At 40.1% G+C, this 27,089-nt stretch overlaps 2 protein-coding genes across 2 annotated transcripts in view; one reads left to right on the top strand and one right to left on the bottom strand.

The window, feature by feature from the left end:
• Positions 1–828: 828 nt before the first annotated feature.
• LOC121295523 (CDP-diacylglycerol--glycerol-3-phosphate 3-phosphatidyltransferase, mitochondrial-like) lies at positions 829–26,251 on the top strand. The gene is made up of 10 exons (XM_041220248.1): positions 829–955; positions 4,946–5,153; positions 6,046–6,123; positions 6,491–6,590; positions 7,046–7,235; positions 7,587–7,765; positions 12,127–12,612; positions 18,837–18,985; positions 22,689–22,848; positions 26,165–26,251. The coding sequence occupies exons 1-9, from the start codon at positions 840–842 to the stop codon at positions 22,806–22,808; spliced, it is 1,626 nt and encodes a 541-aa protein (XP_041076182.1). The 5' UTR covers positions 829–839; the 3' UTR covers positions 22,809–22,848; positions 26,165–26,251.
• Positions 25,824–27,089, bottom strand: part of LOC121295522 (dynein heavy chain 17, axonemal-like) — a 36,947-nt gene continuing 35,681 nt past the window's right edge. Inside the window, exon 80 of the mRNA XM_041220247.1 lies at positions 25,824–26,346. Within this exon, the coding sequence (XP_041076181.1) occupies positions 26,099–26,346 (248 nt within the window). The 3' untranslated portion in view covers positions 25,824–26,098. The remainder of the gene's footprint in view (positions 26,347–27,089) is intronic.

Raw genomic sequence — 27,089 nt, 5'->3', positions numbered from 1 at the left:
TGAACCCTATTTTAACACACGCATTTTCAAGACTATTTTACAACAACGACAGGAAATCAAATTGATATCATATCAGATCTTAAAAGGATTCCAAAATAGACGCCTGCTGACGAAGTTATGCACATTTTTTTCCATGTTCTTTCCATGTCCACAGACGTTATTATTAATGTTTTCCCTTCGTGGTTGTCTTTATGCCACCCTTCATGAGGTTAACTCTAATTGCTGGGTGCTGGAACGAGGGACCATTAACCGACTGCTCTTGAAATTACCAACTATCTTATTTTGGTAACACTTAAAAATAATGATCGCGAATCGATTACGTAATTAGATACCCTTTAAATGGTCAGCATCATTTTTGAGTCTTGTGGGTTTTTTTTGTTTTTTTTACCGCCAAGTAAAATTACATCATGCCTAACCGGTGTAATGTCCAACCGCAGCCCCTGTAAATAAATGTGTATTTCCCGTACAGTAACCAGTATACTCGCTTACCACGAGTGAAAGCAAACGTGCAATAATCATCATTAAAAAAAACAAACAAATACAAAATAAACTTAAGGTCAGTGACCTTTCGCGCAATTACATTATTTTTAAAGTTATCCAAGTTGATAACTATCATATCTCATTTTAAGGTTTTGCACAACACATATTGTGTTTTCGTTTTCTCCACAATGGGGTATAGTTAATACAATGTATTCATAAACAAGCACCAGATTATTTACAACTGCCCCCCCCCCCCAGCACAAATGCGTTTTTTTTTTTTTCTGTATGTACTGCTGAGTTGTGCTCTGTGTGTCTGCGTTTATGTTGATAAAGTTAAGTATTCAAAATCCCAGGCAGCAATGGCGGCTCCCATGTCGTGGAGGAGGTTGTTGTCCGGCCTCAAAAGACCGGCTGTCTCCGGGGTTCTGACCCGCATGTCCGACCGGTTATTCCGGAGAAAGGAGCGGAGCAGAGGGTAAGGTGTGGGTGCGTGGGGTCTTGGGGTTACACCGCTGTTTGTCAGTTACTGGTATTAATGTCAGTCACTACATTGATGATGGGCAAGTCGTCGTCTTCTGCACGATAGAGCTTTCTTTATCCTCAGAGCAAGTGGTAAACGAGCAGCTGCAGGTTACAGTGTAATACAGTTACACAGCAGAATTGTGAAACGGGAAATAAAGCCAACAGAGTAAACCATATTCAGTGTATTAGTCACGTATACCTTTGCATGTGTTAAATATACGAGCAGTACAATACAAACCCAGAAAGCTGCATGTAGAAATGTAACACTGAGCTCAAGCAACTTCATCATTGCACGGTAGAGCCTGACCTCTGGCAAATACATTGTACAGCACGATATGACCTTTGGCTAAGGTGCTTTCTTACTGCAACAATGGGGGCACTCCAGTAAAACCTTTTTATTTGTTTTGTTTAGTTTCTTTCTTTTTTTTTTTAAATACTATTATTGCTTAGTTGTAGTGCATTACATAAACATTTACAAATCATTTTAAACATTCAGTCTGAACTTGAAGAAAGTCTAGTACTAGAAGTAACCTCCATCCTAAACTCCTAAAACACAAATGTGTTTTCTGTACTGGACAAATATGTAACTATTTAAAAAAAAAAAAAAAAAAAAAGGTTTAACCAGGTCCTATGAAACATACAATGCCTGGGACTAGCATGATCACTCCTGCTTTTAAATAGTGATTCTCCTATGCCACACCTGACTCCCGTCTGTCCTTACGCACATGTATGTCCCACCTGCGTGTTCTGAAGAATCTGTATTGGTGAAATGTAGTATGATCTGTTTATGATGTCTTACAGGTTAATTGTGTTATGATACATTTCTGATACAATGGTTATTTTTGCAACTTTAAATATGTCACACCTGCTTAGTAACTTTTATATCTATTATCCAGTTGTAACCAAATTAAGTTAACATTTTTACATGTACATCTTTTTCAATGCAACTGATAGCTGATGTTTTGTATTTAGAGCAGCGTCCAGGAAAGTATGTTACTGACAGTATTTCTGAAGGAAAATGCTAGTTAATCCATTTAGTATGCATGTAGTTCCTGTTTAGTCATTCTAGGTGAAACCTCCCTCTTCCTCCTCCCCACATTGCCCATTTACAGTAATTCCCTTCTGTTCACAGCATGCCTTTCAGCCTTTTGATGTTCTTGTACAAGGAGGTAGGGGGTCTGATCAGCAGCACTTTGCAAGCTTAGCTTCTTTCTGTTGGATGAGTAGCCTGCTGAACTTTTACTTACCAGTAAATCCACAAATTAAGGTTAGCGTTTTACTGGCATTACAATAACCAGTATAAAATATGAAACTGATAAAAAATAAAAAAAGGCGTGTTGACTGACTGGTTGCTCTAAACGGGTTCACTGCTGTGTATTATTTGCCAAATGTAGCAGTAGGTGTCTCCAGACAGAATGTCTTTATGAAAGAAACTGTGTGTAGTGTGGTGACTCCTTTACACAGTAAAGCGGTCCATTTCTTTTAAGGGATGAATAGCTTCAAGCCCGTTTCATCGTCATTCCCAAAATGCCTAATTACGGAAAATCAGTAGCCTTAGCAGTGAAGGTCTATAGCAGAGCATGTTTTGAAAGTTAATACAGTTCTGTTTTTTGTTTTTGCTAAGGCAGCTGGGCCTGTATTACCTAATGTAACAAAAAGAAATATGGCAAATTAAAACTTTAAACACAACATCCAGTCAGTTGGTTTGAATGCCAAAAAAAAAAAAGCTTTTGAAAAAGCCTCGCTCCACTAAAGCCCCATATTGTCAGACCACACTCAATGCAAGGTCAGGACCCAGTTGGTGTTTTTGCACGATGTTTAGCACATTTACAGTAACTGCACTGGTAGTGCCCCCACAGCTTTATGGTGTGTCACTGCTGCCTGATCTAAGACTGCCTCTACAGTTAGTCTACAGCTATGGCCAAATGTTTTGCATCACCCTATAGAAAGAACTAATTCTGCTTCATGAAGTCGAGTTAAACCTGCTGAATAGTGTTACGTTAAGATATTAAATTGTATACCACCGCTTCGTAGTTTTCCATGTACAATTGAAAAATTGTGACATTTTGAAATCAAACTTGAAATACTGTACTACTATTATGGTTTCCAGGAGACACTTTTGCAATATCATTTTGTGGTTTCTTTGATTACATGATATTGAATAAAATATCGAAATTATGGTCATATAAGTTTTTTTTAGATTATGTCTCAATTCTAGGTGATGCAAAACTTTTGGTCATACCTGTACAACTAAGCATCTTTGAGCAATTACTGTGAAAAGTTGCCCAACCAAGTTGGTGGCCCATCATCCACATATCTGCTTCTTGATTACACATGGTCAGGGAATGAACAGGACAAGTACAAACTGTTTAAGCCAGCCGCTTGAAACAGAATCCAGCTCTACTCTGCTTAACCACTAGCCAGTATCTAATAGCAGAAACAACCACAACACTGGCATGCAGGTTTGAATTACACTGAATGAATGAACACAATCATTGTGTGTGTGTGTGTGTTATAATGTGGTTTGGAATTGCCCAGTCAGAGCCTCTCTTGAAGCCTGGGTTTACAGCAATCCTCCAGCAGAGATACGATGACTCACATGGGCAGTTATTGTTTAAATGTTTTTGAATTTCTTCCATTTCCTGTGGCCTGCCATGCTGTGTTCATGTAAAGGTTCCTTGCAAAACCCTTGAGGGGAGGTATAAACTGGTAAAACAAGATGAGTAGGCTTGGATGGGAAAAGTCTTAGCATTTACGGTTTTCATGAGGAACAATAGATCAACGTATAAAGCAGGGAGGGATGATTTCAGCTTCCAGCCAACTCATATTGTTTAGGAACCGGTCTGTACAGTAAAAAGTTACAGTAACCCTCAAGGCAGATGCTGTAATCAGGGGTTCACAACTTACTTGGCTCCCCCCCTACCCCACAACATTACTGAGATCCAAACATTTCTGTACAGTATGTACTGCATCACCCCCTGGACCCTCAGGGATTTACTGCTTTAGTGGACTGAAGTAGGTTGAGTTTTAAAAAAAAAAAAAAAAAAAAAAAAAAAAAAAAAATGTACCTTCACTTCAGTTTTGTTTAATCTGCCACTAAAGTATATAATTCATCTCCTTTGTTATTACATGTAAAGTTTATTGCAGTACATTCTGCATGCACTGCAATGTAGAGTTTATTTACACGATCTCCGTGTGCTGTTACATTTTTCATTGCACGAGTGAGTTGTCCCGATTGTGCTCCTTTGTGTATTTCACAGCAGTAATCGTGGCCTCAAAGTGTGAACAGTACAATTGGGTTTACTGCAGTTGGAGTAAGCATTTAAAAATACAGGTTATTAAGAAAGCCCTAAGCAATTAAAAAAGAAAAATAAATCTTGACAATTTAAAGCAAACTTTATTTTTTGGGGACTTGTACAGTCAAATCTCCAGATGTCCTTTTATGCCTGCAGCTGTGTCACCCGTGCGCTCAGATGTAACAGTGGGATGGAAGCTGCTGCTGCTGCTGCTTCTTAATATTGACACAGTACGTTCCCAGACTGCTTCAGGAAGGAGTTTCTTGCAATGTTATAATGGTTGACTCATGTGCTTTGTTCAGAGAGGAAAGGAGATGTGCAAGAGATTCCAGTAATGTCTTGGTTGTGCAAAAATAATGCTGGCATACGATCGTGTGAGTCAAGAACATCAAAAAACAAACAGATTGCAGATTTCTGGCTGTAGTTTTTTTGGGATATTATTTTTTAAGCTGGGCTTGTTACCTACAGACTGTGGCTAATCAAGCTCATGTTAAAACCTGGGTTGGGTAAAAACTGCTATACAATAGGAGTCTTATTTGCATTCCTGCATTGGTTTACATATTTTTTTTTTTTTTTAACGTTCAGCAGTTGAATTTGTTGTTTTGTCTCCTCTCTTTCTTTCTCTCCCAACCTCCCTCCCTCCTCAGGTCGTCTGTGTTCCTGCTGGCCCCCCTGCTGGGGGAGGTTCGTCCCCTCCCTGCCCTGGTTCAGCCTCGCCCCCCTGCCTGCCCCGTTACCTCGGAGGGACTGCTGCAGCGCTTCCACTGGATTGCGGACCAGGTGCCGGCTTTCCGGGTCTCGGGGGGGCAGGTGCACGTGCTGCACTCCCCTGACGAATTCTACCAGATCATGAAGGTCAGATAAACTGACCAAACCATTCACTGCATCACATACAAGCAACCGCAGGTCATTGTCTGCCCAGTAGAAATGTTTAAGCAGCAGGGAGAGAACACAGAATGGCAGAAGATAGCAGGCTGGGACTGAAGGGGACCCATTGCACATATTAGTCTGGCAGAGGTTACTTTTGGGTTGGCAGTAGATGCAACGCATGTTTCTGCACAAATTGTTGTGAAAGTGGATGCTTATTACCCAGTTTGTTTGTCTGTATGTGTCTCATAATCCATAATTGTGCAAATGAAAGTTGGGAGCAACAACCATGCTAGTTCCACAATATAAGGACGCATGAAAAAAAAAAAAACTTGCAAATTTGTTATTATTTAATATTCAGGCAAAAACATTTTGAACTGTAAAAGTTCCCCCTGGACTGGAGTAACCCAGCCCAAGTTGCTTAAAAGTAGTTGCTGAATATCTAAAAGTAAAGGGAAGACAGTTCAACACTGTGTGCTTGTGCGTGTGTGTGTGTTTGAAACAATAGTTTGTTTTGTATGTTTAGGGACCCTGTCTGTATAGTTTAGTGCAGAATGTAAACAGAGCTTCATTGTGTGGCAGGCCGTGTTATGTTTCAGTCATTAGATTTATAAATAGTTTAAATATGTTCAGAACTGCACTCTCTCGAGATACAATGGCATTTATATTGTATTCCTTAAACTACAGTTAACATTTCTCCAAGCCTAGCGCACTTGATCTTAGTGAGGCAGTTCCTGGAGTGTTTTGAGAGATGTATACTTCATTATAAAGCCTTGTTTACAAAAACCAGCAGCATCGTGCATTTAAGGTTTTTCTAACCTTTATGCGCTGCTACCCTCGTTGCATGTCTGTAACCATGATTTTTTACATTTGTTTTTAGGCAAATATTAAGACTGCTAAGAGGAGGGTAGTGATGGCTTCCCTGTATCTAGGAACAGGACCCCTGGAACAAGAGCTGGTAAGAGTGGAAAACAATCTGAATATTTGAGGGGGATTTTTTATTTTTTGTGTGTGCTACTTAGTACTTTTTTAAACTTGAAAATAATTTCTTGCTGAAGTTTTGATTGATTCTGTACAGTCCCCCTACCTTTTTTAAACGCTGTAATAAATAAATAAATAAATAAACAAAAACACACACACACCCTTTGATCATTTTTACACAACAACAATTTAAATCTGCAGATTCCTCAAGAAACCACAGTAGCCAGCTGCTCCCAATTACACAAAAAGTCAGTAAATTGCATAATTGTAACACAGTGTAACAGCAGTTGTGGATTATTTACACAGTCCCCTACCTCCAGTCTTAATGTTCCTGCACTCCCCAGGTGGACTGCATAGAGGAGGCTCTAGAGAGGTCCCGAGAGGAGAGAATGGCCTCTGACCTCAAGGTGTCTATTCTGCTGGATTATACAAGAGGATCTAGAGGTGTGTGGCATTAAACTTTTTACACCCAAACTGCCTCCCTTAACAAGAATCGCTGCAATTAAGTAAATGACTGGAGGCGTACGAGACCAGAAGTGTACAGCATCTGTGTGTATATAGCACAAACTTGGAATAATTGAATATTAAATTCATAACTTTACACTATGGTGAGTACAGTATTAGCAGTAGGGGTGTTGTGATACTCGTAATTGCCTTTAGGCAGGGTATTAAGTAAATCCATTTAGTTAATGTGTTGATTTCAAATGAAGAAAAGCTGTCCTTCCCTCACCTTTACAACTAAGTACCAATCCATGGTAATTAACTTCTGCATTAAGTGTTTTTTAAAAGCCGATTGGAACCAAATTTCTTTTACTCGGGAGCGATGACATTCGTACTGCTGTAGCGAGGCCATAAACTGAAATTACTAACGTCTGCCTCTGTCTCGCTCTGCGTGCCAGGCAAGAAGAACTCTCGGAGCATGCTGCTGCCCCTGCTGCAGAGGTTCCCTGGTCAGATGTGCGTCTCTTTGTACCACACCCCCGACCTGCGCGGAGTCCTCAAGACACTCGTCCCCGAGCGCTTCAACGAGACCATCGGCTTGCAGCACATCAAGGTCTACGTGTTCGATGACAGCCTCATCATCAGTGGGTCAGTGTGGTTCATGTGATCTCTGTGCCTGCGTAGACAGGCAACCTGCCCTGGTGTGAGGGGCATCTGTGTTAGAGTTAAGGTTAGGGGTTAGTTAAGGTTTCTTTTAGTACTGTGTAACACGACTGAGTGTTTTATAGTTCTGGATGATATCCTTCTTGCTGCCTAAATGCCAAATACAACTCAACGTCGTACAATTTCAGATTCAACTAATTTTATTTTAATAATGTAATGTAAAAAATAAAGGTGTTGGAAATACTCGCTAACCCTTAAGCATTGCTCCAACAACATATAAAAAGTGCTTGTAGTCACAAGGGCAGTGAACGAACTCCCTTTTCCTCCCCCTTGCAGAGCGAATCTGAGCGACTCGTATTTCACTAACCGGCAGGATCGGTACATCTTGCTGCGGGACTGTGCGGAGCTGGCAGATTTCTTCTCTGAGCTGGTGGGCGCAGTGGGCGACGTGTCTTTGCAGCTGCAGCGGGACGACACGGTGCAGGTGAAGGAGGGCATGGTGCACCCCTACAAAGGTAGGTAGTAAGCATTGAAGCAGGAATGGCATGGCACTCTTCTGATCTGATTCCACTTCTGTCCACGCCCGCTATGCTGCTGCATTGGTAGTGTTTCGGGCTTCGTTATAATTTTTTTTTATTGCATGTGACACTGCCAAAAATACACCTGGCATTCTTTCAAAAAGTTCATCAATAAATAGGGACATTTCTAAAAGTAACGTCAAGTAGCGCTTCTTGGCAGATCTATAAACATCTTTTAACATATTCAAAGCTGTTCCTGATATAATTAATTTCTCACCCTTGTATATTTCCATCAGCAGAACTAATATTAGAGCAGTGAGTGTAGGGGTTTCCTGGAGCTTTCTGGTGCCTCTATCACACATCGTGTTGTGTGCCCAAGCTTCCCCCTTCTCACACAGGGATTTCTGCTTATGTTTAACAATTTTTAGGTTTTACGCTGTTGCTAACACAGTGTTTTTCATTTCAAAACACAACTGACCCATGCTGGTAATAAACAGACTCTGTTTGATTTTTCTAATGGGGGTGGGATGTGTAAGATGCCCTTGGCACAGTAGTTTAAGTGATTTCAAGATTTACTTGGCAGAACTTAAGACAAACTTAAGACTGGAATCAGTAGGTTAACTGTGGATGTAACTAATCACACATTTTTGAAGTTTAAAACAGAAAAAAAAACAACCTCTCTCTAGTGTATATCAATATAGCAAATTGCGTCTGATTCCTGATAAAGATTAAAGGGTTGGACAAGCTGTAGGAAGAGAGAGCCACATAAATGTATCAATCTAAACAAAAAAATAAACCCTTGGTAACATCAACACGGAAGACAAATTCTGCAGCAACATTCACCTACGTGCAGTTATTACACTGACTGGCCTAAAAACTGGAGAATGTTACCCATAGGCCTGTGCAACTATTCAGAAACAAACTGGGGAAAGCCATAAGAATCCCAGTGACTCCACGTAGGGCTTGATAGCTGTGTGCCTCTGCAACACGTTACCTATACTGACCAACAGGGGTTTAATTGGTTCAATGTAACAGTTAGAACAGGGTTGGAACAAAAGTCAGGACTGGATGGGCCAACTGTGACCACCCCTGGTCTTGTGCAATGGCTGGACATTTGCAGAAAAATCACCACTGGAAAGCACAACTGTGGTTGTAAGATGGCCATGATGGATCGAGCCTGTAGAAGCATGCAACACTTTTCGACAAGGAACAGGCAGCGCTATGGTGGCCCACATCACAAAAACAAGATGCACCTGTTTCCACTTGAACTATTGTTTGTTTGCTTTTACAGTAAATGTTCGAGTGGATCAGCTCCTTGAGCTGCTGTGTGCTGCCCAGTGCGATGCTGCAGAGTGTTTGCACTGCAGGGAGGAGGAAGTGCAGCATGTAGTTCTGGTAAATAAGACTAGCTGTTATTTTGAGCATGCCAGTGGTCAAAAGACCCTCCCTTGACCCGGCTGTCTTATCTAACTTCCGTGCCTTATCCAATCTTCCTTTTCTCTCCAAAACTTTTGAAAGGGCTGTAGGCAGGCAGCTGATGAAACATCTCACAGATAACAATCTGTTTGAATCTCTGCACTCTGGCTTCCGGCCGCATCGTAGAACTGAAACTGCTCTGCTCCTGATTGGAAATGATCTTCTGCTTAATGCTGATGCTGCTGCTCCCTCTGTCCTTCTCCTCCTTGACCTAACTGCTGCTTTTGATACCATAGATTGTAGCATTCTTCTTGACTACCTTCAGGAGTATGCTGGGATCTCTGGAACCTGTCTCTCCTGCCTGTCCTCTTACCTATGTGGATGCATGCAGTCTGTTTTTTATGATGGAAACAGTGCTGATGCAAACCCGGTCACTTGCGGTGTCCCTCAAGTACCTGTTCTTGGGCCTCTTCTCTTTAACATCTACATGCTTCCCTTGGGTCATCTCATCTGCCAACATAGCCTCATGTTTCACTCATATGCAGATGACACCCAGCTCTTCCTAAAACTAGACCCTGGATGTCCCTCTGCCATGTTCCGGCTGTCAGCTTGTACCCAAGACATCGAGGCCTGGATGTCTGCCAATTTTCTTCAGCTCGACACTAACCAATCTGAACTTGGGGATCGAAAACAACTCAACAATCTCAATAATTCACATCCTAGCCCTGTATTTAATGTATTATGCCTGTATTTAATGCATCTGCATTGTTTTTTTTACTTTTTATTTAATGTGTTGTATCCTGCATTTCACTGTATTTAATATATTATGCATTGTTCCTCACTATCTTGTAAAGCACTTTGTGATGGTGGTCCGCTATGAAAGGCCCTATATAAAATAAAGATTGATTGATTATTGTGTGTTAGGGGGTGGGGGGGCAGGCAGGCTCAAGGGCCCTATACAAATCTTGAAGTCACAAGACTAGAAGTTATTTTCGGCAGTGTAGAACTTAATATTCAGATCTGACCCACCCAAGGTGGTGCTCCCACACTAGCCCCCAAACCTGCAGCAGGATGCAAGATTTTTATTTTTTTCTCTTATATAGAAGAGCAAGGACCTGTGTTATGACACATGTGCAGACTAAGTGTGTGTGTGTGTATGTGTGTGTGTGTGTATATATATATATATATATATATATATATATATATATATATATATATATATATATATATATATATATATATATATATATATATATTTTTTTTTTTTTTTCTCAAGACCCTTCATGAAGTTGAAAAGCTCTCTGATCATCATTATAGTAAACTTCCACATCCTTCCATTCCTGCTGGCAGGAGAAAGCTGTCGAAACCCAATCTGCCTCAGTGCCAGGAAGGGGGATAAAAAAAAAAAAGGACAAAAAATCCTGTCGTACTGCCTCCTTTACTGGTATTTTAACTTGTCACTTTTGGTTTAGAGAAATGGTTTAGAGTTCCCAAATAAGGCCTTAAACATCGGGCCGCAGCATTCGATAGCTGAGTTTGTATACGCTGCTGCTGAGATGTTTTGAAGCAACTCGCAAACAAACAGGTTTTTCTTCATTTGCTGTGGTAAATGTACGCTTGAGAGTGGAGTATTGGATTACAGTGCCCACCTTTAACTGCCAGGAGGCTTGTCACTGCCATTCGATTGGTTCTCTCGGTCTCCTTTTTGTTATCAAAACCATAACGAACAGGATCATTTCTGCACGTGGCTTTTGCATTTAACATATTGTTGTACTGGCACAGGGTATGTGGTTTTTTTTTTTGCTTCTTGTGTTTTGGGCATGGTTCACATATGGTTAGTGTGCATTTTATACAATGAAAGCAGTGTGTGTTGGGGTGGAAGGGGTCCGTCAATCAGCCTCTGGGGGGGGGGGGGACATTTTCTGGAAATTTATAGAGCATTGAAGGGCTACAGTATGTATGTAAGCTGGTTTAGCACCTCAGCATTAAGAGTCAGTGAGCTGCAGAGCTTAAGGAAATAAACAGCCTTCCTCTGGGGCTAGCGCCTATTCAAGCTGCACTTATGCTGAAGGGCTTCGACCTCTCCTCCGAGGAATCATTTCCAGTCAGTGAGGGTCACTCCTTCAGTTCGTAGCAGTGTGGGTTTTTTTTGTTTGTTTTTTTAAACAAACTGTAATGATAACACCCCGACGAAGCCCTTTATTCAACTGGAGCTTTTGTTTTTCTGCCAAGCACAGCAGGTCCTGTACAGAGCCAACTGCCTTGTTTGAGGCAATTCCTGCTGAACCCCCCCCCCCCCCTCCCCAACAAGCAGTTCTTCCATCTCTGTTAAGGGCTACAATTACTCAGGAGCTGGCTTTGATTTGTGGAAATTATTAAAGGGTGGTTTTAATGAATCTGTTTTATTACTCATTGTAAAATCAGGAATGGAGCAAACTGCTGTGCAGTGAAAGACCTATTCCTGTCACATCTCCCCCAATTTGTTACTTTTAAAGAAATACTTACCTACAGTGTGCAAATTGTCTTATATTGACAAATAGAAGCTGGCTATATACATATTATATTAGATTGGTGTACTTGTCTGCTGTTTTGAGTGGAGTTATCTCTCCTATACTACAAGAGCGATCTATATTTCTGGGTGGGGGTGAGCCACTGTATATTCAAGTCTGCAGTGTTGAAAGAAGCACGCTTGTGTAACTGAACTCACATTTATGTGTGGTGAGCATTACTTGCAAATGCAGATTCACCCTTATGCTGGACCTCATACTATCAGCAGCATGGCACATTAGAACTTTTTAGTCACATGACTAAACTAAACTCGGGTGTACATTTGTGCCCTTTGTTTAATTTATAATTTGTTTTGTACTTTTATTACGTGTTTGAATCTTATTAGTCAGAGGACTTAAAACTAATAAGCACCTGTCTCTCCTTCTCGCTTGCAGGCGACCACTCTGAATTCTGCACAGCAGCCAACAAGCGAATCATGCAGGTAGTGGACTTGGCCCGGGCCAAGCAGCAACTCAGCACTTCTACGACGGAGGTGAGCCAGCACCGGCAGGGGCCTGGGGACACGTTGGTCTTCCCGCTGGTGCAGATGAAGCCACTGGGGATTGGTCTGGACGAGACGGTGACCAAGCGACTGCTGACGGAGGCAGGGGACGATTCCCGAATCTACCTCGCCTCCGGCTACTTCAACCTCACCCGCGCCTACATGGAACTGGTCCTGGGCACCAGGGCCGGCTACCGCATTCTGCTGGCGTCTCCAGAGGTCAACGGCTTTTTCGGTGCCAAGGGTGTGGCCGGAGCGATCCCGGCAGCCTATATCCACATCGCCAGGCAGTTCTACAGCAAGGTGTGCCGGAGGGGTCAGCAGGACCGAATCCGGCTGCATGAGTACATCAGGAGGGACTGGACCTTCCATGCCAAGGGTGGGTATCTCCTCCTCTTCCAAATACTGCTGTCTAGAGTAATGTCTTTAAAACATGAATGGCAGAACTCGAATCAAACGTCATAGGTGCAAGCTACAGACTTCGTTTTCGGCACTGCCATTTTGTACGTCTCTCTAGTGTCCTGCTGTTGGCTGGACCACGCTGCGCCTCTCCCAATCTCTTCACTTTAACCACTAAAACACATTGCCTCCCTCCCAGTCCCTCCGCCATGAACACTGTATCACTCTGCCTTCCTCCTAATCCCTCCGCTCTGCGAACTGACCACTTGACCTTCTGATAGGTCAACATAATTTCCAAAGCAATAGAAAACAACAACTTGCTTGGCAGGAAGTTAGTTTCCCAAGTTTTCTTGCCCTGAGAGAAATAATTAAAACAAAAACAAAAATGCACTTGATTTGTGCAACATTATTCATTCATTAGGGTACAGCTGAAACCTGGAGGCGAGCTTTTCGGAATGGCCAATCTGTTTTGTGTTGATAGTAATAAGGCCTTTTTCTTTAGGGAACACCAGTGTGATATTAATTGTTTGTTTGTGTGCCAGAAGCCCTGTCCAAGTTGTTTTAATGCCTTTCTCTTTTAGTAACACACAGCCTTTCCTAGGGGGTAGCGGTTTCATGTCTTGAGCATAGTTGTTGAAATGAGTTGAGATTTCAATTTAAAACAGTGAGGGAATTGCCATGGGCATTCCTTGGCACAATGTGGGCTTCCAATAGAAGCAGCTGAGGCAGTCTGTTACTTGCTTTTAGGGTTGTGTTATCCTAATATAGCGAGAGTGACATATTGCCCCTGCATGTTGGGTTAAAGATGGCTTATAGAGACCCCTAATGTGTTTTATATCGTGGACAATGTTGTGCCTATGCAAGAAGCCTGATGGACAGCACTGTTTATTTACCAAGTGGATATAGCATCTGCTCCAATACCAGGAGATCATCATGTTCTGTAAGCTGCTGTATTCAATTCTTTAATATTTAAGAAAGCGACTAAACAAGAGCACTGATATTTTTTTTAAGAAAAAAGAACAGCATTTTGAAAATACTTCCAGAAGAATGTTATTTATCTATTTTTAATTTGGAGAACAGTATAACTGAATTTAATTGAAATTTGGAGGAAAACGTCATTGGAATGAACTTGAAAAGGGCATCTGCGCAATTCAGTGTCCTGTGTTTGTGGAGGCTTGTGCTGCTTTGAGACGTAATCTCTGTATTTATTCAATCAAGATGTGCTCCTTTTTAATATTGCTTCTGGTAAATACTTGTGGTAAATACTGCGGCAGGGTGGGAACCAATTGAAATACTTTTGGGAGGAGCTGGAACAATGGATTGCCATTAAAGATGTTTGATTCAAACTTGCAGCTGCATCAGGTTAATCTGCGTGAGAAGGAGGTTGCTGACAAGGGAAGGAGTTCAAAGAAAATGTGAAGTTCCGTCAATAATGACTATAGCTTTTAGTAGATGGGAACACTAAGCTGCACTACAGGCTGTTACTCCTCGAGGCAGTGTCTCATCACTCGGACAGGGAGGCAGTGTAGTCTTCTGATAGAAGGACAACCTGGAGCCCTGGGTTCAAATATCGGCTTGGGCTGTATTGACTGGGGATTTAAGTATGGTCATCCCTTCAATTCCATAATAATCCTGCTGTTTAGACAAACGTATAATTTGCATCAAACTGACACCTGGATTGTTGTGTTATTTGTATCTTGCAGACAAACCTTGTTTTAAGTTCAGTTGCAAGACCAGTCCCGCGTGATTGCCAGTACATTGTGCAGGTGTGAACGGGATATGGTTAGAAAGCAGCTGAAATAGCAATTTTAGAAAGTTTCCGAGAAAGTAACTTCAACCGATCAACCTGTTTTACTTGCTTTTTATTTTATTTATTTTTTTTAGCAACCACATATTGTCATTGTTATTTTATTGTACCAGCTTTAAGTCCATTAGTTTTATATTCAGTTTTTTTTTTGCAAAAACAAGAACCAATAAAATGAACTGTGACCTTTTAACCCTGCTCAATTTTACAGTCTGTTACATTGCAAACTGGTGGTTGGAGCGCTGGTTTGATTTACAGAGTGGGTTTGAGTAGCTTAGTGGTTACAGTGTTAAAGGAAGTGGGTCTGTGTACCCCAATGTAGAATGATGGGTCACAGGCTGGATTCATGCTTCAGGATACTATAAATGACAAGAGGAAAAATCAGCTTCAGATCTTTGCAACACGATGCTTTTTGGGTTAACCGCTTAGTAAAATACAAACCTTTTTCTTTTTTTGCCTGAGGTGCAGTGACTGAATGTACAGTCGTGAGTTTAACTAGTTGGATTGTTTGGCCTCAGGCTGGAATAACCATTTAAAAAAAAAACTGTGTTTAATTATAAACTTGACGTGAGGCTGTCCTTTGTCTAAAATTATCGGTCAAACCTAGTCATGGGTACTTGACCTCCTGTTGTCAGATTTATGGCAATGTTTCAAGGTCTACTACTAACAACTTGCGATATTTACTAGAAGCAACTTGGAGAAATAGAAACACTCTGCAAACTTGCTCATAACAAGAGGAGCCCTCTTCTGTATTGCAGAACTGGGCTTGTATGACCAAAACTCATCACACTGAAGACCTTGCTGTTCACCTGGTTACTCCAGAGAGCCCTGATTGTTAAAGAGCTCAAGAGCTCAAGAGAGAGCTAGAGAGAGAGAGCTAGAGAGAGAGAGAGAGAGAGAGAGAGAGAGAGAGAGAGAGAGAGAGCTGTGGCCATTTTCAGATTTCCAGCGTGTGGTGGTTACCAAGGCATTGTGGGTCTTTTTCCTGGAAAAAATGTTAGTGGGGGTGGGAATCGGAGAGGAGAGGCTGTTCAGAGCTGCTTTTGTTGGTTGAGCAGCGATAAAGCCCCCCAGTGCAGTCGTAAGGCTTTAGATTCCAGTAACTGTGGCACTTCAAAGCCAGTGCCAGGAACTGCAGATTTATTTCCTTAACCTCCAAGAACAAGAGGCAGATTAGAGTTGTCCAGGGACTGTCAGCAATGATCTGGGGCTTTGCTTTTCTGGTTGTTGTGGGAAGAGTGTTGGAGAGTCTATAATATTTACACTAACCCCTTGGCAATTTTTATCATTACAGTGTTTGCTTCAAAATGGCTAAATGTGTTTCCTCAATTTACATAAAGGTGTGATCCTCTGAATTTCTGAAATCCCCCCCCCCCCGTAAAAATGGGTTAATTGCGTAGTAACATTAGAACCCTCATGCTCTTAGTATTGCGTAAGAGGAGTTTCCTATTTTAATCAACCTGACTCTGGTTTCTTATACAGTGGTGGTGAAGGTACTGTAGAGACATCATTAGGAAACGTGTGTTAGTGTGGAAGAGGAAGTCATATCCTTTTGTTATTTCTTGGATATTTGTGGTCACAATCCCGGCAGGCAGCGATTGCCAATCGAAGGTTGTTGAGTCACACATTATCTGGAAATCAAAAACGCAAGCAGCAGCAATCCAGAGTCACGGGTGTGTTGCTTAAGTGTGTGAGGCATGAACAATCCAGGACTGTTTAGCCAGTAATTACAGTTGTTTATTAGCGGATACATTTGTTTCAAAGCAAAGGACACTGATGACCTTTGTGTCCTGCCCCCACCCCCTGAACAAAATTGTTAGACAAACGTTATCACCTTGAAGTGTGTGTTGATGCCTTCAATCAGCAGGAACTGACAGAGACTCCTAGTCTTCACACGTGAAAGGAGTTTGCTGCCCCCCCCCCACCCCCCCCCCGAATATTTAATACTCTGGTTTCATCTGTAGTTTGATCCAGTTTTTACAAGTCTAATTTGAGCTCACAATAAATCCTGAAATGGACGAAACTGCTATGGTGTGAGCCTTACCTCCTATCCTTGTTTTAATGCAGTAGATACCAGTAATATAACCACAAAGAAAATTGGTTTACAAGAAGACAAGGGGACACAACAGTCACTGCTGAACTTTGTGGAAAAATAATGTCACATCAGTGTTTGGAGGTTTGCTTGTTGCATCATAAACTCACTAAAATATTATTTATAATAAATCAAAAACCTTTTGAATATGTTTCCCAAACTCTTCCTTAAGTGTAAGCTAGTTCTGAATCCAAACTGATACAAGTTAATGCACAAAGGAGCCCTTATGTCTACTTCCGAAACCTATAAAATAAAATACTAATGCAAACTTTTTTAGCTAGGATTTATAAATCGGTTCCATCGCCATTGGATTAGTTTCTCCCAATCTTTAGCTGCGAAGGTAGAAAAGTGAGATTCGGTAAAGCAACCAACCAGCACAGCAGTGTTTGAGACCATAAAAAATTAAAAAAAAATACTATTAATGATTAACATGCAAGCGTAAATGTGTCTTAACCGTTCTGATTTTCTAGATTGACAACTGTTTTAAATTGCAGTGCAGCTAGCTTGGGGAGGGGATAATAAGGTGTTTGTTTTCAGACTGATTAAAATGTAGGTCGTGCCACCGTTGTATGTAAGAGCATGGTCCCTGATCTATTTGTTACGGTTCTATGAATCGTGGAGGTAAAGTGTGTGTGTGTGTTCATGGCGGTGTGGGAGGGTCCCAGCAGGTAGTGTAGACTCTTTCATGCGATTTTGTGTTCACGTTATCGACTTATCTGTGGTTTTCTGAAAAGAAAAAAAAAAAAACTTTTCCCAAAAGTTGTCTGGTCTGTGTTACTTGTGTGAGAAATTGAAACAGAAATAAAAGCTTTTCTTGTTTCTGTAAGTGTTGATATCAGTGAGGTGACCCTTTTTAAAGGAAAGAAGGGGTGTGTGTATACATTGGAACTTTTTTTTTTAATCTAGCAGTGAAATCATTATTTTAGAAGATTCATGTCAAGCAGGCTTTTTGTGTGTTAATGCCAGTTATGCACAGAATTTAAAAAAAAGAAGATTTTAAATACTCTCTTCAGTCACTGCGTGAATAATTGCACCTTTTTAAGTTTCTTATCTATTTTAAATCCATACCTTTTTTTTTAAGTTTTGTCTGGGCAACTTCTCAAACCTCATGAGTTCACACAAACTGTTTTTAAAAAAAAAAAAAAAAAAATGAAATTAAAAAGAATGCGACAAAGTGCTGGCATATTCATTATCTGAGTTCTGTGTGCTGTATAGTAACCCATCACAAACAAACCCCACTCACGACACCAGCAAAACCATATTATAAGCAGGGCTTCTGATCTGCGGTTTTAACTGATTAAAAAATGATAAAACACCCCTGATACAACAGAAAAATGAAATTGGTGTATACCCAATAAACACCAGAAAACCAATGGAAATAGATACTCAATTCACATTGACTTGACCCGTTAAAATAAAATGCCTAAAAAAAAAAACTTTCACAGCAATGTCCCTTCTTCCCGACTTGTATCTTGCACTGATTCGTTCTGAATACTTTAAACCCACCCCAACTACTGAGTGGCTGCAAATTCTTGCATTTCTATTGGAGGATTGTAACACGCTTCCGAGATTTAAAACGACATGTTCTTGCTTATGAGATTTAAAGCTATGTTACAGTACAAAGTATTTACACACATGTGGAATTTGAAACAGAATTAGAAATTGTGGTGAAATGTCAAAAAATGCCTAAACACACAAAGACCCCAGAAGCATGTGCCCGTGACTGGAAGGATTTCATTGTGGAAGACAAAGGAAAGAAGGTACAACTGAAGTGTGCAAGGACTATTGAGTTCATACATATTGACAGAAAAAAACATCCAAGCATTTTGGAAACTGAAAACAATAATTTCATGCAGTATATAAAAAGCGAAAGCCCTAGAAAAATTGGTCAATGACGCAGCTGTTTGCAAGCTGATGGGATGTATTAAGGTTTGTTATGATATAGAAACAGGTGCAGTAGTGGGATTTTGTAGCTGTAAAGCGGTTACAGGACAAAGAGTTCTCATTGAAACATAAACCATTTCATTTATTGAACTTGGAGAGAACATATTGATACAGTGGCCCAAGACACAAATAGTCCCAGACAGCAGCAGATACAAAGTATTATATACAGTGCATGATTTGGATATTAAGCCATGGGGTGTAGAAACTGTAGAGATGGATTGTGAAAATAAGCAACATTTTGTTTGTGAATGAAGGCAGTGCTGCAGAGTACGGTTATCTGTGATCGCAACAAAATGTCATCTCAGATTATCAGACTCCTTCCTCTGCTCCTATTTAAACTGGATGACCTTTTTTTCTCACGCAGGTCTGTGGTACTATCTCCAGGGGAGCGAGCAACCCTGCCTCACTCTGATTGGCTCCCCCAATTTCGGGTACCGCTCTGTGCACAGGGACCTGGAAGCCCAGCTCGCAATAGTCACTGAGAACCAGGGCCTGCAGGCAGAGTTACAGCAGGTGGGTCACATGCAACATTTGTTTTCTTGTACAGTAAATGTTTTTTTTTTATTTTTTTTTACCTGTATTAAAACTTAACCAAGAAACGACTCTAACTTGCACATACAGTACAGTAACGCCTCTACCAGCCCCCCTCTCACAAAACTTTGTTTTTTAGAGTAAGACTTTGTTAACTTTGCTTTTACTCATTAACTTCGTAGAAGCTTTATGTTTTGACTTTACTATAAGCTGAAGCAGCCCGATACTGTTTCTTTGTAAACCTACACTAAACCTCACAGTGCCCACACACACTCTCTGAAAGGTCAAGGTAATTCTTACTAAGCAAGTAAGAAACTTTTATACCTAGATTACAGAACACTATTAGCACTAATTTTGCTCCACCTGGTTCGAGGTTAGAGCTGTGAAAACAGGCCATAGCAAGACAACATTTTCTTTGCCAAAATACAATCTCCAGACACCAAGAACCAGTGTTAATAAATGCTGTATTGCATCACGATAAAAGCTTTTTCATTCTTTTTCACAATTAAGTTTCCGATGGGTACGATTTTTGAAACTCTTCATTGCAACAAAATGAATCAAACCTTAGGTAAATGCCATGCATTTCTGGGAAATGTATCAAACTAATTGCAGCCTGACTGGTTTCAGATGTAGCTGTTGAAACGTGACATACTTTCCAGCGATCTGCAATTTACTTTTTTTTCTTTTAGCGTTTTTTTCTTAACGTTTTTTTTCTTTTCTTAGCATTAGTTTACCACGAGAAACCCATGTTTCGGTTTGAACTAAATTACAGCAAAGTAAACGACAGATGTAGGCTGCTCTAGATGTGTTGGTGCTGCAGTGCAGAGGAGTGGTTTCCTGTATGATAATCATTAGTGACCAGCAGCTACATCAGAAGCCTTCTGTATTGAGAGAAATGGGCAGGATTCAAGGGGAAGTTATTGATTTGAAAAGCCCAATGTGGTTATGGATTTTTGGAAGAGATTTTGTTAATGAACTGATGGGGAAGGGTTGGGGTCAGTTCCTGTTTTTCAGTTCCAATTGCTTTTTAAAATCAATTCCTGTGATGGACAGAATTGATGTTTTAAAGACATTAATTGTTGTGACTGTTAAACTACTTTCGTTTTTAGCCAATTTAATAGACTGATAGTGACTTCAATTCGGTGTGTGAAGCTCATTTTTTAGTCCTGCTAATTGCAATTTTGATCAGTGACATGTTCGAATTGATTAAAAGGGAATGGCAAACGGAATTGGAAATTGATTTTAAAAGGAATTGGAATTGACCTCAACCGTGGTATGGGATGACTGATCACAGCTGAGTTGAACGAGATTGAGGGGATGCGGTTTCATGATAAATAGGAAATGTTTGTGTTGTACTGTCATGTTTATGCAACAGTGCGTGACTTAAACACACAGTCTGTTGCACACACAACCATGGCGGGTGGGTGCGGAGGCCAGTAGGTTCAGAACTTCTGTTTAGCAACATCTTGGCACATTGTGTCTTTGTGGTTTTGTGCTTAAAGGTGATGTCATTTTTAAATGCAGTAACTTCTTATTTTGACTGTTTTGTAAGATCGTAGGTGTAATTGCTACTGTCGCGTAAACAAGTATGTTAATTTTGTCCTGAATTTATTTTTAAAATTAAATTGAAAAAGGAACTCCTTTATTGAGTATACATGAGAACAGGACAAAATATACGCTATGTCAGACTGACCCAGGAGTCCTGTGAGGTTCCAACGTGATTTCTAACGCTGTGTCTTAACATACAGTGCTAAGATAAGATGGGACCTTGAGGTCCTGTCAGGACAGGATATGAATAAAATTAGTGTGTTCATGCTGTATAGTTGTTCATTACTGCAATCAAAAAAGGATTAATTTCTGACCACAGTGCTTTTTAAATGTTTAAATATATATATATATATATATATATATATATATATATATATATATATATATATATATATATATATATATTAGTGCCTTGAAAAAGTATTCAGCCCCCATCCCTTTTTTTACATTTAAGACTCACAGCCTGGGATTTTGATGCATTAGGTTGGGAATTTTGATATGTTAGTCACACATTCTTCTTCAGAGACTCCCCGTCCCCCAAAAAGAAAGCAAATAGTAAACAATATAATAATAAAAATTAAAAAACTGAAATGTCATAATCATCCCCCTGGGTCAATACTTGGTTGAACAGCCAGGAGTGTTTTCGGATAAGTCTCTAACTTTCCACACCGTGATGGAGCATTTGCCCATTTCTCCTTGCAAAATTGCTCTTGGGGAACGGTGATGGACAGCGATTTTGAGGTTTTGCCACAGATTTTTGATGGGATTAAGGTCAGGACTCTGACTCGGCCACTCAAGGACATCTATTTTCTTTATTTTAAGTCACCCCAGTGTTGCTCTGGCAGAATGCTTTGGATCATTGTCCGGTTGAAAGACAAACTTCTTCCGCAGTTTGAGTTTTTTGGCAGAGGGGCGCAGGTTTTTTTTCCAGGATTTCTTTATATCGTGCGTCATTCATCCTCCCATCAATCCTGACAATATTGCCAGTCCCTGCTGCTGAAAAGCATCCCCATAACATGATGCTACCACCGCCATACTTTACGGTGGGGATGGTGTTACCTGGCTGGTGTGCAGTGTTTGATTTGCGCCACACATACCGCTTCGTGTTCAGGCCAAAAAGTTCCACTTTAGTCTCATCAGACTACAAGATGTTCTGCCACATAACTGCAATATCTTCTAGGTGATGTTTTGCAAACTCCTTGCGGGCAAGGATATGGGTTTTTTTCAGCCAGGGCCTCTTCCTTGCTACTCTCCCATAAAGGCCCTTTTTGTGGAATGCCTTGGAGATTGTTGATACATGAACATCATCGTCCATCGCAGCCACTGACTTCTGTAACTCATTCATAGTCACAGTTGGCCTCACAGTAGCTTCCCTAAGAAGTGCCCTTCTTGTCCGGCAACTAAGTTTAGTGGGGTGGCCTGATCTAGGGAGTGTGGTGGTAGTTTTGTATTTTTCCCTCTTCTGTACGGTGGACTGCACTGAGCTCCGAGGGATGTTCAAAGCTTTTGAAATGGTTTTGTACCCTTCTCCAGATTTGTGCTTCTCTATAATCACATCCCTGACTTGCTTAGAATGCTCTTTGTCTTCATTTTGATTCTTTCTTTTGAAAGTCTCTACCATACTGTGGGACCATACAGAGAGAGTGGTATTTATCCTCACAGATTAATTTAAAGCAGGCAATCCACTAATTTCTTAGTCATCAACAAATTTTGTGACTTGTTGAGGTAATATATTGCACCTGTGCAAATTTAGGCTTGCAATTACAAAGGGTATGAATACTTGTTTAATCTGATAATTTCCATTTTTCATTTTTGGTAAATTTTTGAAAGCTTTTGGAATTTCTTTGGATTTGACATGGTGCTCAAGGCTTTGTAGATCAATGGGAAAAAATCCTAATTTTACCTATTTCAAATTCTGAATCTGAGACTCTTAAATGTGAGAAAAGGGATGGGGGCTGAATACTTTTTCAAGGCACTTTGTGTGTGTGTGTGTGTGTGTGTGTGTGTGTATATGTATATATATATATATATATATATATATATATATATATATATATATATATATATATATATATATATATATATATATATATATATATATGTATATATATGTATTTGTATTCCTCTGACTGACCAGGAGCAGGAACGACTGTACTGCATGTCAGCTGAAGTATCGCCTTCCACGTTTGAGCAGCCAAACCGCTCTGTGAAGCTTTGGGTGAAGCTGGTTACCCCTCTCATCAAGAACTTCTTCTGAAAGGAAGGAAACCCTGCATGTGTTCCGCAGTGTGACGCTGGTAAGTTTCAGCACAGCGATGAACTGATAAATGACTAGAGTAGGTCACTACATAAAACAGGGGAGCCTTTGAAGCTGTGGAAATGCCTGTTGGCTGCCTGAGCAGAGCACAGCGGTCAGCGTTTCCAGGGAAGTCACTGCCTGGAAATATAAAGGGGACACAAGTTCATTTTTGCCTTTGCTTGTGTTCAGGATATTCTGGTATTAAAGGGCACATGCAAACTTTACAATACTGATAATCAGGAGAGAGAAAAAACCTTGTTCATTTCCTACTGATCCACCCAAATGTAGCCTCAGGAATGAGATTGTCATGCCCAGATCAACAGTCTTGCATCTGATTTTCATCTAATGATAATAATACAAGAACATAAAAAAACTCAAAATTAGAATGAGTGTGTTCTAGCGCACTAGTAAAATATAATTTCACTGGGAAGAATCCAAATGGTTTTCTCGTTTGTTTTTTTCATAAGTTTAAATGGTCTCAGCAACCCTGTTTCTCAGACAGACTTCTTTGTATGTTTTGCAATAATATTTATTATAATCCGAGTCAGGTTGAGGTTGATCAGATGTTGCTTGTTGAGACGTTTGTATTGCTGCAACATTCTGATGAAGTCGATGATCACTACCCCCATTGAAATCAGGTATTCGTGTTGCTTCATTTTGACTGGTCAGGTCTTGTACTGTACCCAGAGATTAGTTCAGTGCCAGGTGTGATCATCTTTAGTTTTTAGTTTTAGTAATGAAAAATGAAAAAAAGTGTTGTCTTTTTTTTCTGTGAACTCCTCATGGGAACTTCCAGACAGCCAATATAATGGAGAACTAAAGCACAGGTTTTTACAACTATTACATTATTTTACAGAGAAACTCTGGGGATCTGAGAGCCAGCAAACCCAATACAGAGAACACAGATACAGGGTGGTGTTGTTAGCCAGCAAAACTGTGCTTCTTCTTTGAACTGGAAATGTCAGTTCACAGAACTTGTGGTAATGATATTTAGTATTCACATACTAGCTGCAGCTCTGTAAAGGGAAGTTAGATAGGTGTGCATTATCATGAGACTGGGTTCCACAGAAAACTCTGCAAGTTTGTTAAACTCCCTTTGAAGGCCTAATCTGGGCTGTTTTATAATAATCCCAATCATTCCAATTGAGTTTACTTTTAGATAAGCAGGGTATGGGAGACATGTTCACTATTTATTTAATCCACGTGTACTGAAAGTTATATAAAGGATGTTGTACTTGAGTCTTTGTTGTGGCTTGCTTCACAATGCACTTTAAGTGCTTTTATGCAAAATATTGCAACAGACTTCTTGGAAAAGCTCTTACAGGGGCTGAGAATTTTCTGAAGCCCATCCCAATTTCCTGCCCTTGAAGTAGATGTTGTTTTTTTGGTTGAACACATACTTGTATAAGCCTGACCATTTGAAAATATTTGAATTGACCTTTTGAACACATTTGAAACAAGTTCCCCAAGGAGGGAGAGCACAGCATTTCACTGAATTATCACCCTGCACCAAGAGTAAAGCTGACCTAGTACTTTAATTAATTCTTTGTACCATATGTAGGAGCAGAGTGAGACAATAATATTTTCAACACACCAGACAAGGCCTGAACCACAGCGCTGGTGTTCATTTTCGTATCTCTTAAGCAGAGTACATCAGTTGTCATGTCATTTATTTTGGCCTCATGGTAAACAAACCTGGGCAGGATCCTCTGCGAGGGGCATCTTTATTCCAACACAGTGGTTTTTAAAAGGGAGCCCCTGCCTGTGAGCAACCTCCTTTATAGAGAGGATAATACAAGTGATAAGAACTCAAGAAAAACAAGTTTGAAAACATAAATACAACAAATCAGACAGTAAAGTTGATCAGAACTTTTTAAGTTAGAAACTGATTAGAGGTTTTGGTGGAGTTGCGGCACTGGACTACAGTCAATCTGACAGGAAAGGCTCAATTTAAAGGGAAAGGCTGCCCCCTTGTGCCTAAAAAAATCAATCTTTTTATTTCTTTAAGGCATAGCATTTATCATTATTCTTTTATACTTATTTGATGATCCCTCAAGTAAAGGACGAGACTGCATTGCTATTTCCCAAAGCAGCATATGATAGTGGCAACCTCTTTTAGAAAGTTAATCATGCAGCTTAATGTGTCTGTATTAATGTAAGTACATTTCACAACACTCTATTGGCATAAAACAAAGTTGGGTAATTTAGCTTTTAATCATTAAGCTGCCAGCTAAACTATGATGAATCATTTATTGTATCTCTGGTACTTTTGAATTGGGCAAACTGCATTTAATCGCATAATAAAATGGATTTGCAATAATACCTATTGTTCAGGATCCCATTGGGATCAGAGGACATAGTGTTGAACGTATCCAAGTCATGGGCAAAGAACAGTACTTGTAGTGCAGCAGAGTTCTTTCATGTAAAGTATCCAGAACGGGCAACGTTTCATACATATTACCAGGTGTCAGGCCAACGATGGGGATCTATTAAAACTGCCTTTTTCATATGGCGTGTTGATAATGTAACATTTTGAGGAAAGCATTTTCTTTACACTGGTACTTTGTAAAAAGGTAGTCTTTTTTTGTGGAGGTCTGTCTGAATTGCCAAAGGAAAAGTATACAGCGTCTGCTCTCTAATAATCCATTTGAAGTTTTTTTACACTGGTTTACACTTTAAACTGGTTCAGACCACTTTCACACCTGGCTGTGGCATTTTGGAAAACAATACAAAAAGTGATGTGAATGCACTTGATATTATTATTTATTTATTTGTTTGCTGCCCTTCTCTTATTGTTGCAGGCTTGATTTTTAGATTGGTTGTATTCTCATAGGAGGCTTGGTGGTCCAGTGGTTAAAGAAAGGGGCTTGTTACCAGGAGGTTCCAGGTTCAATCCCAGCTCAGCCACTGACTCACTATGTGTGACCCTGAGCAAGTCACTTAACCTCCTTGTCCTTTGGATGAGATGTAAAACCACGGTCCTTATTGTAAGTGACTCTGCTGAGTGTGATGCATAGTTCACTCCCACATCTCTAAGTCGCTTTTGGATAAAATCATCTACTAAATAATAATAATTCTAAAACTAGTATGACATTATGTACATTTTTGTGGTGGGGTGTTCGAAATTGACTGTGAAAAGTTTGAAAAAGAACAGAATCGTGCCAAGGTTCATGCAGGTTAATCTTTTTATTTGGCTTTCCAACATCTGTAACATTTGTAATGCTGATAAAAATATAACTAAGTTTAAATTACACTTGCAGCAGTAGGCAGACTGCCGCAAGTACCCACTTGGCTGACCTCTCTTTTGTTTTTAGGTTAAAGGTCCAGACAAAGGTGGGTCCACGGATACGTGTCTTATACACCGGGCATTCGTATATGTTTTTGGTCTCCTGCCTGTCCACTGGAATGGCTTTGACAAAGATTACTGGCATCAAAGGGGTTAATTCCTTCAGTCTGGCTTCAGCAATCACGCCACTTGGAATGTCCCAGCGAGCTCCTGGAACACAGAATATATGAAAGACTTCAGCTTCCTTTGCTGACGAGGCATAGTTTTTAACAGTCAGTATTGCTGGTGTATTACAGCTGAAAGCCATGCAGGTAAAGTAGAAGGCTAAGAAGGAAAAGAAACCAAGTTTTGGATAGTGGGAAACAATCTTAATCTGATGGTCACTAGCTTTGGAAAAGGAGAAGAATTCCTTTACTGTACAGTAGACAGAGCTTTGCTTTGTACATTGCAACATAAATAACATTTCAGCAGGTTGATATACTTTAATGTTAAAATAACTAAGCATAAGTGCAAGCTCTCCAATATATTAATTAGCCTTTCATGTTCTCTGTTTGAATGGTAAAGAATATTTTCAGATTATTTTTATTTTGTTACTTCTAACATACTGCTTGTTTCAATCTGTAAAACCTTGCCATGTTGCACGTTAGTTTGTTTTTATTATTGTTATTATTATTATTATTTAGTTTCCAGTATTTCTGTCAAACATGGCAAATAAGAATTGACATTTTGAATTGTAATATCTGGCAATTAAATGACTGCTAATTGAACAATTTCATGTCTACTACTACTTCAGCTGTTTTACTGTTTATCTTTAATTGCTAGGATTGATGTGATTTTATACATTAATAAAACTACCAAACATTTTTCTTTCCCGGGATATTAAAGAACAGTTCGAACCCATGTGACAGGTAGTGTGCACCCTGAGAGGCTGCTCATATTATAACCTTGTGCTG

The sequence above is a fragment of the Polyodon spathula genome, chromosome 20 (assembly GCF_017654505.1).
Source record: "Polyodon spathula isolate WHYD16114869_AA chromosome 20, ASM1765450v1, whole genome shotgun sequence".
NCBI classification, from domain to species: domain Eukaryota; kingdom Metazoa; phylum Chordata; class Actinopteri; order Acipenseriformes; family Polyodontidae; genus Polyodon; species Polyodon spathula.
This window is presented reverse-complemented; position numbering and strand designations above follow the sequence as displayed.